General features: G+C 36.1%; 2 protein-coding genes across 3 annotated transcripts; both read right to left on the bottom strand.

Moving 5' to 3' along the window:
* Positions 1–75: 75 nt before the first annotated feature.
* On the bottom strand, positions 76–1551 carry tmem17 (transmembrane protein 17). 2 transcript variants are annotated; one of them, XM_026920019.3, is made up of 5 exons: positions 1391–1551; positions 999–1102; positions 775–888; positions 532–675; positions 76–441 (listed from the first exon to the last, which is right to left on the bottom strand). In XM_026920019.3, the coding sequence occupies exons 1-5, from the start codon at positions 1503–1505 to the stop codon at positions 343–345; spliced, it is 576 nt and encodes a 191-aa protein (XP_026775820.1). In that variant the 5' UTR covers positions 1506–1551; the 3' UTR covers positions 76–342. The 2 variants fall into 2 exon arrangements, with proteins under 2 accessions (XP_026775820.1, XP_034163540.1); XM_034307649.2 differs by having other exon boundaries at positions 532–609.
* Positions 1552–3370: 1819 nt separating this feature from the next.
* slc15a5 (solute carrier family 15 member 5) lies at positions 3371–7291 on the bottom strand. Its single transcript, XM_026919805.3, has 9 exons — positions 6877–7291; positions 5916–6138; positions 5601–5770; positions 5187–5407; positions 4759–4945; positions 4484–4672; positions 4259–4390; positions 4019–4127; positions 3371–3791 (listed from the first exon to the last, which is right to left on the bottom strand). Exons 1-9 carry the CDS (start codon positions 7235–7237, stop codon positions 3674–3676), a joined length of 1710 nt encoding a protein of 569 aa, XP_026775606.3. The 5' UTR covers positions 7238–7291; the 3' UTR covers positions 3371–3673.
* Positions 7292–18554: the final 11263 nt, after the last annotated feature.

Genomic DNA, 18554 nt, shown 5'->3' with positions numbered 1-18554 from the left:
TGTTACTGTTTATATGCATCATCCTATTATTAACCACCTGCAGTTATATCTGAGTTAACACACAGGCAATGGCTCTTTTATTATTATTTTTTTTTAATACAGAATTTAAAAAACAAAAACACCATAAAATACTTTGACAACTGTGATCTGCTGATGTCATAAATTGATTTAGAAAAACAGAATCCACAAAAGTAGTGCAGATGAACGCTTAAAATCTGTTTGTCATTTGTACATGTGGACATGGAACTGAAATGCCAGGTTTCATCTGGTATAAAAGTGATCACTGTAGTCTTTTTATGTATATTATTTGCAAAGATATGCAGTTCATCAATGGCAGAGCTGTCATGATCTGAGTTCTTGAATACCATTAAACTGGCTGAGGTGGAAGCGGCTTTCAGTGTGTCTGACCATTGCACGTAGTGCAACAAAGCCAGACAGAGCCTGCAAAAACAATACAGCTCAAATGAGAAACATTTAACAAAGAGTAGATTATAACTTGTTTTGAGAGTTTTCTACGAACACTGTTTATACCTCAGTTAAAATGAACAAGGCCAGAACTATATGAACTCCTCTTTCCAAAGGCTGAATGAGTATAGCTTCATTGAAGAGCTGGAACAGAATCAAAGGGAACTGCAGAAGGAGGCTGAGGAGCCAAAAGCCAGCCAGTTCAGGGACCTGTAATGCTGCATTATCTGTAATGTCTAAAAGACTGACTTCATTTTACATACATGCATTTTAAGTATTAGCATTTGGACAAACTACAAAAGTCTTTACCTTTTCTTGCAGGTTACCTGCATAGCCCAGATAGAGCCTGATAGCCTCGATGAGAGTCATCAAAATTAGAACAGTAATGAGGATGAATTTGTAGTAATCAGGGAGTGCAGGATACTGAGGGGGAGAGAGAGAGAGAGAGAGAGAGAGAGATAATAATAATGCACCAGTCATGCTGATCTGCCTCAAACTGTACCTCCACAGTGAGGAAAGCATTACTTACTCACTTTGAGTTGCAGCATTACGACTTCACTAATCCACCACAGAGGAAAGAAGCACATGTTGAAGAAGAGAGCCATCTGAAGAGGCAGACTGGATACAACATCTGTACCTGCGGAGTGAACGGTATATAAACACTAAGCCTCAGGCACTGAATATCCCCCCTTAAAATATAGCTACCAAATGATCTAAAAATGCTTTTGAAACTTATCATGTCCCAGCAAACGGTAGCTATTGAACCAGTCCAAGCCAGCCAGTTAGCCACGCTTTTTTTAATCAGTAGTAGGCTGGATAACTGGTGGAAGTGAACGAACAGCTAGCCTAGTAAGTTAGACAGCTAGCTATAGCTAACGATAGATGTACCGCAAGATGGTATTTGATTAGAGGCATGCAAACTCACTGTGATTCAGAAATGTCATATGATCCTCGGGAGAAAGTTGTGAACGATCCTGATTCACGAAAACAGTTCGTGAAAAATCCCCCAAACGCCTTCTTATGGGTTCGGGGAGATCCATAGTGCAAAGCTAAAGGCGTAACTACCAAACACAACCGCTAACAACAGTGATGTGGGCGGGGTGCGTTCAAGAGTCGCAGTGTAGTGTTTAAGAGCAGCTATTCTCACACTCTGCATCCAGGGACCTATTCAGTGTAAAATAATAATAATAATAATAATAATAATAATAATAATAATAATAATAATAACAAATCCACGGACAGATTAATTTAATGAACATAATGCAAGTATTCAGACCAGTTTGCCAAATTTATTTACAGCTTTTTATCCCTGAATAATCCACCTACACGACCCAAATCATTTACACTGAGTTAAAATTTGGATTTCAAACATTTTATATCATAACAACACTTATTAAAATTGCAGTTACATTCAAATTGATGTTTATTAATGAATACATTCACAGATTCATTTTGAGTACTGTTTTATCCTGGTCAGGGTCGTGGTGGATCCTGGGAACACTGGGTGTGAGATGGGAATACACTCTTGATGGGAGGATGCCAGTCGATCCCAAGGCTTGACATTAACACAGGAGTTCACAAACTTTTTGGACAAACCACCTCATTCCTACGGTCCCTCCACTGGCTTCCTGTAGCTACCCGCATCAGATTTAAACCACTGATGCTTGCCTACAAAACCAAAAATGGGCCAGCACCCATCTACCTCAAAGCACTTATCACACCCCGCACTGCACCACACTCCCTCTGATCCTCTAGCACTGCTCAACAGATCCCACCATCTCTCAGGGTACAGGGAAGGCATGCATCAAGACTCTTCTCTGTTCTGGCACCTAGGTGGTGGAATGAACTTCCCCTAGATGTCCGAACAGCTGAGTCACTGGCAGTCTTCAAAGGACATCTAAAGAACTAACTCTTCCTGAAATACTTAAATTAGCACTTTATTTAAAAAAAAAATTGTGTTGTCTATGTGCTTTTCTTACTAGATTACCTAGAGTGGTGTGATATGGCCTGATGTGAGAGGGTCTGGTTTATTCTTGAGGCATGACTTGAGGCGTGTGTGTGTGTGTGTGGTTGGGTGGGCAGTTGTGTGTGTGCAGAAGCAGCTGCAACTGGTATTGTTCAAACACACACCTGGCTATCTTGTGTACATCTGGAAGATTAAATGCGACTCTCAGAGATGCGGCACGTCAGAGCCAAAACATCCCCTGTCCATTGAACTGTAAAAGTTCGCACAGCAATGTTAGACTCACTGAATAGTTCTATCTCTCTTTAAAACTTTCTGTGATGAGCTGCATCTCAAATGGAAAACTCTGACTTTACATTAAAAATGGAAAACTCTGACATTACATTAAAGATTTACTGATCTAAATAATCCAGTAGACTGGTGTGCAAAACAGACCTTTTGGCAGGTTGCGGAAATTTGTCATTTTATTGCTGAATTCCCGTGCTTGGTTCAGCATGTCAGGATAGTGGAAAAGGAATAAAATAGCAGGTATGCTTTTATTTTAAAGTGGTTTGTCTGAATGTGAGTCTCAGTAATATTTCAAAATATTAGCACACAAAATCCATCTTTGGTATTTCTAATATTAATATATCTAATATTTGTAAAATAAATGAATAAAACAAAAAGAGGAGATTGTGGGTTTCTCTGATGACCCCATTTGTAAATCAAGTGACCCCACATGGGGTCATGACCCCTAGTTTGGTAACACCTACAAAATGCATTCCACTCCCTTGTTATATCGCTGCACCACAGACCCCACTTTGAGAGCCACAGCTTTAGAGCCTAGAGCTTCTTTGAGGTTTGGAAATTTCTGGTAATGTATGTACCTCAGTTTTTGGAATGATAATGTACATTACTCCAATAGATGAAATGATATTTATTATATAGATTGGTCAAGTCAACCACCCACAAAAAGAATCTTTTCATATTACAAAGCAACTTTATTGTATGCCTTCATTGGTGGTTCAGTCACATTAAGGGATTGGTAGCACCAACAATTTCACAGCTTAGAGTCATATATGTAGGAGGAAAACACTTTTGAAGCACATAATTATAGTTCTATTAAATACTATGTGTAACGCCAGCGCCACAATGATTTGGAAAAAAAACAAAAACAAAGTAATGCAGCAATAATTTGCCAAAGCCATGTAGTACAGTAAAACAATAATAATAATTGACCATCATGCAGAAGTTAAAGAATAGGCTCTATGGATGGTGAGGTTCCACTGTATAATATCTGAGACAGGCTTTATACTGTAGAAGCTTTTCAGCCAGCTGACTTTGTCTCACTCTTGTATTTAATTCAACACTCAGATCTGTGTACCTGCACAAGAAACCATACAGATGATGTAGCTGATATGATCACAGTTTTCATTTCATTTTCAACAATATTTGTGCCTGCCATATTATCAGCTATACTGGGTCGTAATATATAAAGCATACTGTAAGTATAAAATACATTATTTGTGGATGATGTGGTGTAGCTCCATCTATGCATGGAATCCAAATGTGATGTATGAACAAAGAGCAAAATGATAAATTATACCCTACCTGTGAGATATTTTCCAAAATATCAGGGTGTTTATGGCCATCAATAGTGCTACAGTAAGAAAAAATCTCTCCATATTGCCATTGTTTAATATATTTGGATAAAAGCTTCCTGAAAGCAAAAATGTGCAAAGTTTCAGTCATGTGCAGTGACTTGGATTTGCCTGTTTATTTTATCCAAAAACACTTATCATGTTTCTCTTCATGCTTGAATTGTTAAAGGATCTTAAAAAGTGTCCTTACCACCAGACACGAAGTAAAAGAACTGAATCAGAAGAGCACCCAAAAAACATCCTCCACCATAGGAGAGGGTAAGGAAGTGTAGGGAGATCCCTCTGAGGTTGCTGGGAGTCAGACAGAAAGAGATAACAGAGCCTGAGTAGAGGAAAAAGAAAAAAAAGACTGGTGTTTCAGTGAAAATGTATTTAAAACAGTTTTGTACATTTGTACATAAGAATGAATGCTTACATGCTGGTGTGACAAAGGCCTCTGCCACACCCAGTAAGATGTACTGAGGTGCAAGATGAACGCAGGGCATTGAGGACACTTGAAGCACTGTTCCTGAGAGGCTCTGATCCATCTGAGGATAGTCCTTTCTGTGAATCTCTGAAATCCCTGCAATTAGTGCAGACAGAGCTGCACACGCATGCCCGATTACTGGAAGAGAAGATGGCACATCGGTTAACTTAACATGATTAAGATTTTGCTGGTTAACTTGAAATGGTCACACTGAAGGTACCTACTTATGAATTTGACTGGGGAGGGAGGCGTTTTCTTTAAATACTGGTATAAGGTGCTGACAAACTCCAGTAGCGGTGCTAAAATTAGCAGCGGCAAAATACTGATTACATTCATAGCTGCTATTGGCAGCATGACACCATTAATGTTGAGGTTTGAATGCATCGTCTGGAGATAGTATCCTGATGGAATCTGTAAAAGAACAAAGACCCAGGAAAAATGATTGACAGCTATTGGATAGAAGCCTGCATTGAGAATAATATGAACTTTAATAGGCAAATTTGTTTGTCTACAGTAGAGTTGTCTGGTCATCAATAATCATCACTTCACAAGATGCTTGGCCATGTTTTCTAGACTTGCTATTATATTTCATATAACACAGATAACAGATGAATTCATATGACAGATAAAGCATTCTTCCATGCATACTTGCCTGGGTTATACAAGCCCGGTAGAGTAATTGCAGTCCAAAAAGAGGAAAAAGCTTGACCAGAATCTTAACATTTTCTACTTTGGTCTCACTGTAACATCCTCCATTGTTCTCTTTGGCACGATCAAGCCAGTCTGTCACATCTCCACTCAAATGACGATAACGGAGGCAACACATTTGTAAGGAGTTTAGAAACACACCTAGTGTAGTCAGCAACGAACTACCTGTACATCACCCAAAACAGAAAACATTCCAGAAGCAAGTGTTTTAGTAACACTCATACATCATTCATTCATGTTCAAGAGCAAAGCCAAAAGATCAATTATAGTGATGTCTACACAGTATACAAGTTTAACCCATGCGTTTGCTAAAGCCATTGTTTCTATATTGTGTTTCCAGGTGTGTTTTTACTGCTACCTTTCTTGGGATGTAGGATAAGATTGCTGCGTGCCATATTTATGCCAATGAGTCCCAAGAGAACAGAAGTGAAGGGAATGAGAAAGCCCAGGTTTTTGCCCACAGACTGCTGAATATAGGCGATTCCCAGGAAGATGACTGTAGAATTCAGATTGACTAACCAGTAGATCCTGTGGGTGTAATGTCAAGTGTGTTCTTTCAGAAAACAAATACAGACTCAGATTTCACAAAGAACTAATGTAGTGGCTGAGCCAACTCCATACTGGCATTTCTGTTTGCCCATAAATAGTAATGAAGAGTGAATGAATTTCTTACCAGTTGAAAAAGGATAGTATCTTCTTTTGATTATAACCTTGAAGGTTATTGACTCCCAGTGGGCAGAGGATAGCACGTATCCCCCCAATCCCAAAAGCAGCAGCCAGCAGCCCTGTGTAGAAGAGAATATGTTGTATCTGCGGCTCAAGGTGATGTATAATATTGTGTGTGTCGATGTAGAAATCCTCAAATGGAAATGCAACTACCGGGAGCAGTGCTGTGCCTATGAAAGGGAAATGGCATAAAGGCATAAAATCAATAACTCGTGTATCCTATGCAAAGAATCCTAAGATCTGAAGGAGTCAAACATAATAATCATAAATATACAGATTCATTCGCAAATGTTCATTATTTCTTTAGGTGTTTTATTGACATGGATTTGAATTATGTGTGGATCTATTCATGATGCCCACGCAAAGTAGTGCATATGTGTAGGATTGTAGCCTCATTATATCAAAGAAGGATTTACTAGGTTCACTCTAGAAGTATTCATGATCCACACTTCTTATATAATCAGTAATTATTTAGGTTTTTAAGAAAAATAACAATATTAAATGAATTCACAGGCAGATAGATTATAAAGGCATCAAGACCATTAAAGATAGCCTTTACTTTTCAGTCATGGCCAACAGCAGTATCAAAAATCCCCAATAGGTAAAGTTTTTCAGACAAGACAGTATAATTTGTTTACAATAAAACATGAAAATGAAAAAAAAAAAATCTATAAAGGACAATTTTCTATAATGTTTCTACTTACTTATTACACTCTATATGAAATCTTTATATTAACTCTATTTACAATAATTCTCCAAAGTGTCCTTATATAAGCTTTGCTTCCGGTAAAGATCTTCACACGTAGATAAAACACAAATTAAACATTAAGCACATTAAGAACCAAGAGTTCTTTTAAAATGAATCGAAATCAGTTGAACACTTGTGAACTCTTAGAACAATAACTCACCAAAGAAATGAAGTAGAGTACAAAGGTAGAGAACTTTTTTCCTTCCCAAACACGTCTCTGCGAACCACCCGGCGAGAACAGGTGTGAGTGTACTGGCTCCCACAAAACACAGGTTTACTGTGGCTGCTTGGTAATTGTCATATCCCAACTTGATGGTGCAAAAGAGGATCATATTACACACAATCCCAAGAAAAGTGAACCTCTCGAATAACTCCACAAATAGAACACAGATAATCGCCTTCACTTTCTTTCGAGGCTTTCGAGGCTTACGTGGGATAACTTTCCTATTTGGGTGGCAAGTGGTAGAGACCTTCTGTAGCAGATGGCCATCATGAAGGCCAGTGACGTTCAACGCTACCATAGTGCTTCAGGAGCTTTTCCTTTGGAAGTGTTGTTCAGGGACTGGTATATTCCCTCTGTCTGTGCTGGAAAACAGGAGTAGCAATTTCAGACCCACTTGTGAAGTCTTACGTGTAGCAGCTCATGGTTGTGATGAAAAAAGCAAAGTCATCTGCACGTGCAATGGTTCATGCTGAGCTTCCACTACAAGTTCTGAGTAATGTTTGTTCACCTATTCTCCTCACTAGTGTATGAACTTCTCCTGACTGGGTTCAGCTCATTAAGAAAGCAGACATGACGCCAATGTGATGGCATGAGCTTTGATGATGAAAGTGCTATCAGAAAAGTGTGACATATTTCTGTAATTACTTTTTGGTAGTTCTAGATGATCTTTTGTTATTGTGTTAATGCCCCATCCGCACAAAAAGAGAGTATCACTACTGAGTGATACTCAGTAGTGATGGTGTAGTTTAGGAGTTTTAACCAATGGATTCTGTAAATCTCTGTCATCCACACCAATGCTTATTCAAGTAAGTGATTTTTTTTTAAAGCTGACCTCTGTTTTAGTAAATTTAGTAAATTTATGCAAAACATTTTTATTCTGCACAATTCTAACTTATTGAAAGCAACAATATGACAACGATTAATTTCACAAGCATGCATCAGAGCAGTGCCTGCAGAGTAAATTAAAGCTAAAAAAAATCTTTAATGACTAGAGGAGCCAACAGCATGTCACGGCTTAGTGAGAAAAACCGTGGTCTGTGTTAGAACTGTTGTGCTCAGTGCAGACAATTAGACAGGGGACATGAAGTGTGAATTCATGGTTTGTTAACTTTTGGAATAAGAAGTATGTTTTTTTAACACACACATATAACATTGCTCTCACCAAAGCATGAAGTATTTTTATCATAAGTTGACTGGATGGCAAACAGTGGGTCACACCCTTAGCAAAACACAAATAGGCCACCTCAGAAGTTACTTATATATATATATATATACATATATATATATATATATATATATATATATATATATATATATATATATATATATATATATATATATTTTTTTTTTTTTTAATAACGGTTGTCAACTACTCACTGAGGCCCCACCTTCCTACCTTTCCCTCCCCAAGCAGATTAAATAAACTATGATAAAAACGAATAAACACGTTAACAAATTAACATATTTATCCTAATAAATAAATAACCTTACTGGTTATTTAGCTATCCGGCCAAACATGGTATTATTGGATGTACCTGTCAACTATCCCCTGAAACTTAAGAATATACTCTTCCCTTCATTGATTGAGTGATTGATTGATTGATTGATTGATTGATTCATTCATTCATTCATCTTCACTTTATCCTGGTCAGGGTCATGGTGGATCTGGAGCCTAGAACCTAGGCGTGGTCTGGATCAGGACCTGGGTGTGGAGCAAACTGGGCAGGGGGCATGGATCGGATAACCACGGAGGGAGATGTGTATGGGGCCAGTGCCCACCCAGCCTGGCCGGGGACGCACCCGCGTGGCCACAGAAATTATGCAGCTCAATCAATATGGCTGCGCAAAGCATCAGTAGTAAACAAACTAACACTTCTTACTTTAAATAAGTTATGCTGGAAATACAAGTATTTGCTTTAGATCAATCAACATACAGACAAATTAGATAGATGTGAAATCTTTAACACTGACTCTACAGGTTGGTGTTTTGAGGAGGAAAATATGCAGTACTCATAGTTTGCTGGCTAATTTGTTGCTAATGAAAGTCGAACATGATGGCATCCATGTTTTTTCCCCACTTTGTAGCTCGAGTGAATGGAGAGTGAAAATGGTGTAATTCTGACCAAATGACCACTTGCGTGGTATTGAAAGCAGCGTCATATTCGTCTTAATTGCACAGATATAGGTAAGCTTTGGACATTTTTGACATTGTGTAAAATGAGTATCTTATTATAGCTCATGGATATGTCCAAATATGAGGTTAATAAGCATCAAAACCACTAAAAAATCAAAACCTTTCAGAGAAAATGCTGAGAAGATAAATGATGACTGATGTTTGAGTTATAATAAACAATCAGAACTAACTATAGCCTCCAGCAGTTCAGATATACAAGTCTGATGAATGCTCATTATTGTTTAATTTCATTGTCAGTCTTCTTATAGTGACTGAAAGGATTTGTCATTTCATCAAAGGAAAGCATCCTTTTTCAAGGTTTTTTGTTGTTGTTGTTGTTGTTGTGCTTTTTGTGTTCTTGTCTCAAACTCAGTGTTCTGGATGGCTGCAGTCGGTGTGCTGGACTCAAATATTTCTGCCTGAGCTCACCAATTATGAGCACAGAAAAGGCCACACTGGTGTTGACTGGGTGTGAATGGATCTCAGAGCTCGCACAGCTTTGCTGAAAAGAAACCAGTAAGACTGAAAGAATTCCAGCTCTGTGTGGTGCATCAGTGAATGAGCCCATAGTTCAGTCTCCATGGATCACATTCTGCGCTTCACACTTCACTTTCAGGATATTTCTACTGTCTTTATTCTACTGTCTATATTATTTTAGTAGTATTACATTTAATGCAGTACTACTACAAGACCACAAACAAACATTCATGATAACAAGAAAATTCATTATGTTTATTTATTATATTTGATTAAATGTTTTTATAGCTTTTGTGCTCCAAACTGCCACAATAATTGCAATTCCTAAAGAATCCCCTTGGAGGCACTGTTTGAGTTGGCAAGGCGTGAGGCATGAACCGTGCCAGGATGAATATCACTCTGAAGTGGGAATAACTCAAGTAAAAATATTCTTTAAAAATGTACAATTTTATTTTAATTAAATTCAATAATTTATTCTGTGTCATAACGGCATGACATTGTAATTAAATCATAGATATAACATCTGATAAAAAAAAATCAGTTGATTATCAGGACACCTTTCTTAAATGGGTTTTTTCCCTGGAAAACACAAATATTTGTGAATATTTGTCTTTTAGATCATGAAAGTTTATAGCTATTATTATTATTATTATTATTATTATTATTATTATTATTATTATTATTATTTACAAGGAAACTAAAGTATAAAGATTTTCTTCTCCAGCTACAAACATTCATGATCTAAAAGACAAATCACATCATGCTGGAAATGTCTAAAGGTATACAGGCTTTCAATTAGTCAAGGGTCACACAACATGGCTTAAAAGGCATAAAAAGACAAACTAATTCTAAAATATTTACTTCCATTTTGCTCTTGAGTGGGTTCCTTGGTTGTTAATAGCCTTGGCAATGGAGATGTAAGACACCACTGTCAGACAGCACAAGCAAAAAAGAGAGTGCCAGTGGTTTCATCTGGGCCAGTTGCATCTTATTGCTCAGCCGCAGAATAGAAGAGTTCACTTTCCAAAAGTAGGATAGCAGTGAATGGATTGAGGGCTCTAATTAGTGAGGTGGCTTTTGATTTGCAGTGTGAAAATGGCCATCTGCAGATGCAGATAGTGGAAAGTGATTAGGCCACTTGCAGTGTGATGTGTGCCCAGTTCTTTTCTCTCATGCTGGAAAGTTAGGCATTGGGGTAAAGCAGCCTTGGGATGTTACGCTGCCGAGGTGCCAAAGGGGCTGTTGTGTGGCGTGACAATGGTGCTCCCTCGGCCCAGATGGAGGATGTGATAGGGGAGCTAATGTAGACAGAGAGTTGAGGGACGGCCACAACACTCTATATGAATTACACACGATGTAAAGGCATGCTGCCTAAGTAAAATGTTGAAAAATATTTTTTTATGAATTTGCCAATTATCTCTATATCATATAGGAAATTGCAGTTAGGGTTCCATGAATGTCTGTTTTTATTTTTTATTTGGTGACATTAATTAACTATCCCAAACATTTAAACATTTTGAGAGTCAAGCATTTGCTTGCAAGTGTTTTCAGAATGTATCCTGATTCACCATAAAAAGAAATCCTCATTTGAGATGGTTAGCTGGAGCATGTGCTGTGCCTGATTGGGAAGAAGAATGCCATTGAATTTGGACCTTTTTTGTGCGCAAGACTCTTTTATGCTGGGGCTGAAGAAATCCATTGTGCAGCTGGACACCCTGAGAAAGAGTGAGCTCAGAGCCATTGTCAGCAGATGCTTCTGCTCGGCCTCAGAGGTCTGAATGGGGTGAATAGCGATGCTAAAGGCCATACCAAAGCAAAACAAGACCGCTGGGCAGCTTTGAAGATTAAAAAATTAGGGACTGAGAGGTGGGGGCACAGTTGCACACAGCATGCAATTGTTTTTTCTTATGTTTAAGTAATTTTTTTTGTTCTCTGTTGAATAAGTGTTGAATGGGATTTTTTGTGCTTTGTGGTAGTATAAAGGTGGTAGAAATATCAAGATTCTCTTCTACCACAAGCAAACTGTTTTTCATTGTCATTTATTGAATGGCTTGGTGCTCAAATATGACCACATGCATATGCTGCCATATTCCACCACAGGGAAGCAAAACTTTGGTGTTACCATGAACAAAATACTTGAAAATAGCTTGAAACTCTTCCTTTTTCACATATTCAAATTCACTTTAGAATGGCACTAAAGTAGCATTTACCTCACTGCTCTCTGGTTGCTAGGAAACCTCACTGCATCAGTTCAGTTCCTTTCCTTTTCTAGGTCTTTCTTTCACCACATTTTTATCAGAATAAAAGCCACTTACATATGAAATGAAACAATTAGGGCTTTAAATAGTCTATTTGCAGTTTGTCAGGGGTATACTCGCTCACCAGTATTGTTTACCAGTCATGTAGGTCAGTGTAAGTCCAAAGTCAACACCTCATTTGAACCTTTAAAAGTAAACCAGTTAAAATGCTTCAGATTTAAATGTTAACTTTTCATTAAAGAACACCAGTAGTGTTGTGGTTAGTGTGGTTTACTTTGTAACCTTTCAACTTTGGAGCAGAGTGAGGATTTGGTGGTGTCTGGGCACATTACTGCTGTGAAATGGGCCTCATCCAATTAGCTGCAGCTCTGCCACAGTCACAGAAAACTGGCCAATCAATATGCATTAATTAAGCCAAGTTAACAAACTGTGCCCTTGGCAAGTGCTCTGGAAGTAAGAGATATGACTTCTGCCATTGTTTCTGGCCTATTTAGGAGGTATTTACCCATTTAACATTTGAGTGCTGTACATATGTGCTGTAAAGATAAAAATATACCAGAGATGAACAATGTGGGGGAGCTATACACTGATAAAGACACTAAATGATCATGAGTGTGCAATGTTTTTAAAGTGTGCAACTACTTAGTGTACCTTGGAGCCCAGTGTAACACTGTATATAGTTCTATAGGGCCACTTTACTACATAGAGGGTATATTTTAGTGTCAAAATGGCATGTTGTTTCTCTCTGTTAGTGAACTGCCTAAGATGTGAAAATTTTGCACCTTTGTGTGTGTGTGTGTGTGTGTGTGGGTATGATCTCTCTTCTCTCCTGTCGAGTGACTGAGACGTGAGTCTGAGCATGGCTCCATCACTGGGACTCAGATAAAAGGCCCTCTCAGTTGCTGCTCTCCTCCTCTTTTCTCTCCCAGGACTCAGGCAACCTGATGTCATTTAGAAGCACTTTGATTTAATGCTTGTGTTTGAGCCTCTAAAGGGCCGTTTTGTTCTGTGCCTGGTATGTAGAGAGCTCCACAGTGCAGTGGACACCACTCTCAATCTAAGAAAATGAATTATAGAAACAGGACTCGCAGTCCTCCACACAAGCCACGCTGCAATATGGCCCCACAATGACAGTGTTTCTCCATAAAGTGTGAATAGTAAAAAATTGTGCTCTGGGGGTTTGAATGTAGATTCAGGATTACGAAGTGTGAGAGAGCTGATATGATTGTTTTATAAAAACATCTTCCAGAATAGTAATGGCCCTTACAGAAATATAACATTAACTTCACATCTAAATTAATTTACATGTGAAACATGTGATTTCAATTACAAACAATTCAGTGGTGTTTCATGTTCTGGTCAATGAGTCCATTTAAAACATGATTAATAATAATCTCCCACTGATAACATTTCTATTCAGTACTGTTTACTTAAAATTGTTATATAAATGACTCCCCCATCCATCTAAGCTGCTTTCCCTGTTCTGAAAGAGAGATTGATTTTGCCGGTTATATTGCTGAAGGCCTGAGCATGATGCTACTAGTCAATAATGCTGGCAGTGGTCTATGACATCTGGTGCCATGCAATCATGGCAGAGCTACATATAGCATATATTGCGAGTATGTGGTAAGAGTGGGAGATTTTCTTTAAATCATTTTAATATTAGAGTTTTTGTTTGTATCTAGGTATTACGTTGACATTTATATTGAATTGTCTCCTATTTGTAGTGTCTTAATTAGTCACAAATCAAATGTCAAAAGTAAACCCTTTAATAGTGGCTGAAAGTTATAGGAAAATCTGATTGTATGTAAGTAAATTTCTCAGAATCACAGATGCAGTGAGCTAAAGAATTGCCATGATAATGACAAAGATATTCTGTTAAAGAATATTAATTAATTACTTAAACATGCAGCTTAAGGATTAAAAAACATTATATCCAGAAACAACAATTTACTCTCTTTTGTATATAGTGTACCTCTAAAACTCATTTGAGCCAGAGCCATGATCCTTGAGAACTAATTATATGACTTAAATATGTGAACATTATATAACCTAAATGTTAATTTTTTTAGGTACACTATACTCTTAAAGGTACAAAATGTTCACTATATTCATACTCTTAAAGCTACACTATATTCACTATATTCATACTCTTAAAGGTACACCATATTCACTATATTCATACTCTTAAAAGTACACTATATTCACTATATTCATACTTTTAAAGGTATACTATATTCACTATATTCATACTTTTAAAGCTACACTATATTCACTATATTCATACTCTTAAAGGTACACTATATTCACTATATTCATACTTTTAAAGCTACACTATATTCACTATATTCATACTCTTAAAGGTACACTATATTCACTATATTCATACTCTTAAAGGTACACTATATTCACTATATTCATACTTTTAAAGGTACACTATATTCACTATATTCATACTCTTAAAGGTACACTATATTCACTATATTCATACTCTTAAAGGTACACTATATTCACTATATTCATACTTTTAAAGCTACACTATATTCACTATATTCATACTCTTAAAAGTACACTATATTCACTATATTCATACTTTTAAAGGTATACTATATTCACTATATTCATACTTTTAAAGCTACACTATATTCACTATATTCATACTCTTAAAGGTACACTATATTCACTATATTCATACTTTTAAAGCTACACTATATTCACTATATTCATACTCTTAAAGGTACACTATATTCACTATATTCATACTCTTAAAGGTACACTATATTCACTATATTCATACTTTTAAAGGTACAAAGGTACACTATATTCACTATATTCATACTCTTAAAGGTACACTATATTCACTATATTCATACTCTTAAAGCTACACTATATTCACTATATTCATACTCTTAAAGGTACACTATATTCACTATATTCATACTCTTAAAGGTACACTATATTCACTATATTCATACTTTTAAAGGTACACTATATTCACTATATTCATACTCTTAAAGGTACACTATATTCACTATATTCATACTCTTAAAGGTACACTATATTCACTATATTCATACTCTTAAAGGTACACTATATTCACTATATTCATACTTTTAAAGGTACAAAGGTACACTATATTCACTATATTCATACTTTTAAAGGTACACTATATTCACTATATTCATACTTTTAAAGGTACACTATATTCACTATATTCATACTCTTAAAGCTACACTATATTCACTATATTCATACTCTTAAAGGTACACTATATTCACTATATTCATACTCTTAAAGGTACACTATATTCACTATATTCATACTTTTAAAGGTACACTATATTCACTATATTCATACTCTTAAAGGTACACTATATTCACTATATTCATACTCTTAAAGGTACACTATATTCACTATATTCATACTCTTAAAGGTACACTATATTCACTATATTCATACTTTTAAAGGTACAAAGGTACACTATATTCACTATATTCATACTCTTAAAGGTACACTATATTCACTATATTCATACTTTTAAAGGTATACTATATTCACTATATTCATACTCTTAAAGGTACACTATATTCACTATATTCATACTCTTAAAGGTACACTATATTCACTATATTCATACTCTTAAAGGTACACTATATTCACTATATTCATACTCTTAAAGCTACACTATATTCACTATATTCATACTTTTAAAGGTACAAAGGTACACTATATTCACTATATTCATACTCTTAAAGGTACACTATATTCACTATATTCATACTTTTAAAGGTACACTATATTCACTATATTCATACTCTTAAAGCTACACTATATTCACTATATTCATAATCTTAAAGCTACACTATATTCACTATATTCATACTCTTAAAGCTACACTATATTCACTATATTCATACTTTTAAAGGTACACTATGTTCTTACTTTTACAGGTAAACTGTATTAATATGAAAGTGCCAAAAATACAGTGACAAGCATTGGTACAATTTTCCTGTGATTGAAGCAATGCTTGCTCTCAGAGTTTTTGCCAGCTTTGCTGTTTGAAAATGTATGCTATCCTGCTGTAATAGTCCTGCTACATATAAAGAACTTATGGGGAAAAAGCTGCAGATATTCCAACTTATTTACATGCTAATACCTGATGCTTGTGAAGCCAGTGCTCACAGCATATGATGGCCAATCAAGCCTAAAATCAATACACAATCGTAGGTATATAAAGTAGTGTGGATAATCTGTTATGTATTTTAAATCCATATGCACTGGATATGTGTAGCATTGAAATTTCCAGCTTGGAATATGACAGCCAATGTTATTTTTGTTAAGGCCAGTTGTGTTGACACCAGTGTGAGTATTAGCCTCTCAGTAGTTCAGTGAACTTCAGCCAAGTTATTTATTGAAAATATATGGCATATTTAATGGAAGTGTGTGTGTGTGTGTGTGTGTGTGTGTGTGTTATAATTGCACTGTCACTGTCACTAATAGGAAAAGCTATAATATTTTGAATATTTATTTTAAAAATACAGCTTTTGGCTCTTTGTCAACAATTATATAGACAAAAATAATAATACCAGGAATAGTTAACATTTCTGACAGGTTATGTGTTTATGTTTAGCTACTTGTTACTGAATAATTCATCATAGTTACAAATTAACAGTAAAATAAGCAACTGATTAGTAAGATGGGATTTTAAAGGTTTATAATTAAAATTAAGGTAAAAATGGCTTTCTACCAATTACAATGACATTTTCTAGCTTTCTTGCAAATTTTGTGGTGGCTCTGTTATACTTTGAATCAGGGGATTCATTCTTCATCTATTTTTCTTTTTAATAAGAAAATTTATCACAACATGCTGGTAAACAAAATGCAATGTTAAATACTATGTTAACTAAATATAAGTGCTGTCAGTTTCCAGTTGACTGAAATTTCTTTCCGGTGGTTTCCAGTAAATTTTAAATAACAATATCCCGTAATGACCTGCATTCCAGGCTGAAACCAGTTCATGAAATTACTTATTAGAGGTCGGATGAAAAATTAACATACAAAAACAACATTCAAAAAACATTCAAAAACAACATTTTGTAGTGTTTCAGCCTAAAGACAACTGTATCATTCCAGTTTTTGTGCAGTGCCCAAATTGGCTGTTAATTAATGTGAAGAATATTTGATTCACACTACCCCTCAACGTTGTGCAAAAAAATATCAAACACTTTTCTGACTTTCAATGCATAACCAAGCATCACTCTTTTGGAAGAATCAAAAAGAGAAGGCTAATTATTGTCAGCCCAACAGCCACTAGTATAATGGTAAGTAGTCATAAGTAGTATGCTATTGCTGCTGTGTTTAAAAAAGATTTATGAAAAACACCTCCAGTGGTCTGTCCTTGAAAACTACTTGAAAATCTCAAAAAGGAAGTACTCTCTTGCACACACAAAACATTGCCTCTTCCTTGGGTGTAAGAGCAGTTTTTTGGGGCCCCTGGAAACATGCAATCTCACAAATGAAGTGCAGACACTGCATAAATTAAAGATAATCCTTGGTAAATTATGCAAATATATTCACATAGACACCAGATAGTAGAATATAATTGAAGTTTTAGGATCCTCTTTGTGAATGCAAACAGACCAAATAACTTTTTCCCAAACATATGTATTAATACTTAAAAGTGCTTAATGTTTACTATATCCCCATTGTCTTCTAATTATTAATCTTAATCCTGAATAATGAAAATGCCCTTTTAAAAATGCTCAGATACTGTCAGCTTTTGGTCCAGCATACCCCTGGTTTGTTTGTCTCACCCATTTGCTCAGATAGTCTGGCCTCACTGTTTAATTAGTTGTGGTTTGAATAAAACTTACCACTATCACTCTCTATGTATATGAATGTAATGTAATGTGTAAAACGTATCCTGTACAAATACAGGGACGACAAAAGAGAGACCAAAAATAAGGTGATGGCTAAAAAACAAACAAAACAAAACAAAAACCTAAGAAACATTTTCCATTAATTTCTCAAACAGTGACATGTATCACCTGTATCATAGAGCATCTTTGTTAAAAGGTGATGATTAAAGTGACGCATCATGAACAAATTTATGGAAGATAATAAACAAGTACAACAGAGCATTACCTAATATAACACAGACCCCCAGGCAACCATCTGTAAGCTAATGTTGTTCAAATGTGCAATTTTGTAGAATCCATTTAGTCTGTCTGTTCTTTTAGGGACATTCATCCCCCTCCCTGCTTGTCTCACACACACACACACACACACACACACACACACACTTGCTGTTATCACATTTCATGGCTATAGACTTCATTTTTTCAGGGTCACTGATGATCTACTAGTTGCCATTTTGCTAGCCCATTTGGTTTCACCCAGTTTTTCAAGTTGAGAGGTTACAGGTCATTGGAGGGAGAGAGAGAGAGAGAGAGAGAGAGAGAGAGAGAGACTGACTACAAAATGGCATTTAGTTAAACAGCTATATCCTGTTTGATTTTTTTAAATGGTTTTCAGACAGCCCATCTTAAGACAAGTATTCAGCTGGGAGATTCAGAGTTGAATTTCTTCTGTACTTTTCTTGTCTTTCGTAAATAAAAATGATATGTTTTCTTACACATCATCTCAGTTTAGGGGTGTAAATGTTGTGTGTCCTGTTTTCAGAAAACTTAATCATGTCATTAGCAAGA

The sequence above is a fragment of the Pangasianodon hypophthalmus genome, chromosome 9, assembly GCF_027358585.1.
Source record: "Pangasianodon hypophthalmus isolate fPanHyp1 chromosome 9, fPanHyp1.pri, whole genome shotgun sequence".
Taxonomy (NCBI): Eukaryota; Metazoa; Chordata; class Actinopteri; order Siluriformes; family Pangasiidae; genus Pangasianodon; species Pangasianodon hypophthalmus.
The sequence above is the reverse complement of the archived record's forward strand: the minus strand, read 5'-3'. Positions and strand labels throughout refer to the sequence as shown.

Coding starts and splice junctions, on each gene's coding strand:
- tmem17 (XM_026920019.3), bottom strand. CDS start 1,505: ATGGATCTCCCCGAACCCATAAGAAGGCGTTTGGGGGATTTTTCACGA. Junction 1,103..1,390: donor TATGACATTTCTGAATCACA/GTGAGTTTGCAT, acceptor TTCACTCCGCAG/GTACAGATGTTGTATCCAGT. Junction 676..774: donor CAGGTAACCTGCAAGAAAAG/GTAAAGACTTTT, acceptor GCAGCATTACAG/GTCCCTGAACTGGCTGGCTT.
- slc15a5 (XM_026919805.3), bottom strand. CDS start 7,237: ATGGTAGCGTTGAACGTCACTGGCCTTCATGATGGCCATCTGCTACAG. Junction 5,408..5,600: donor TATCCTACATCCCAAGAAAG/GTAGCAGTAAAA, acceptor GGTGATGTACAG/GTAGTTCGTTGCTGACTACA. Junction 4,673..4,758: donor CTCCCCAGTCAAATTCATAA/GTAGGTACCTTC, acceptor CTTCTCTTCCAG/TAATCGGGCATGCGTGTGCA.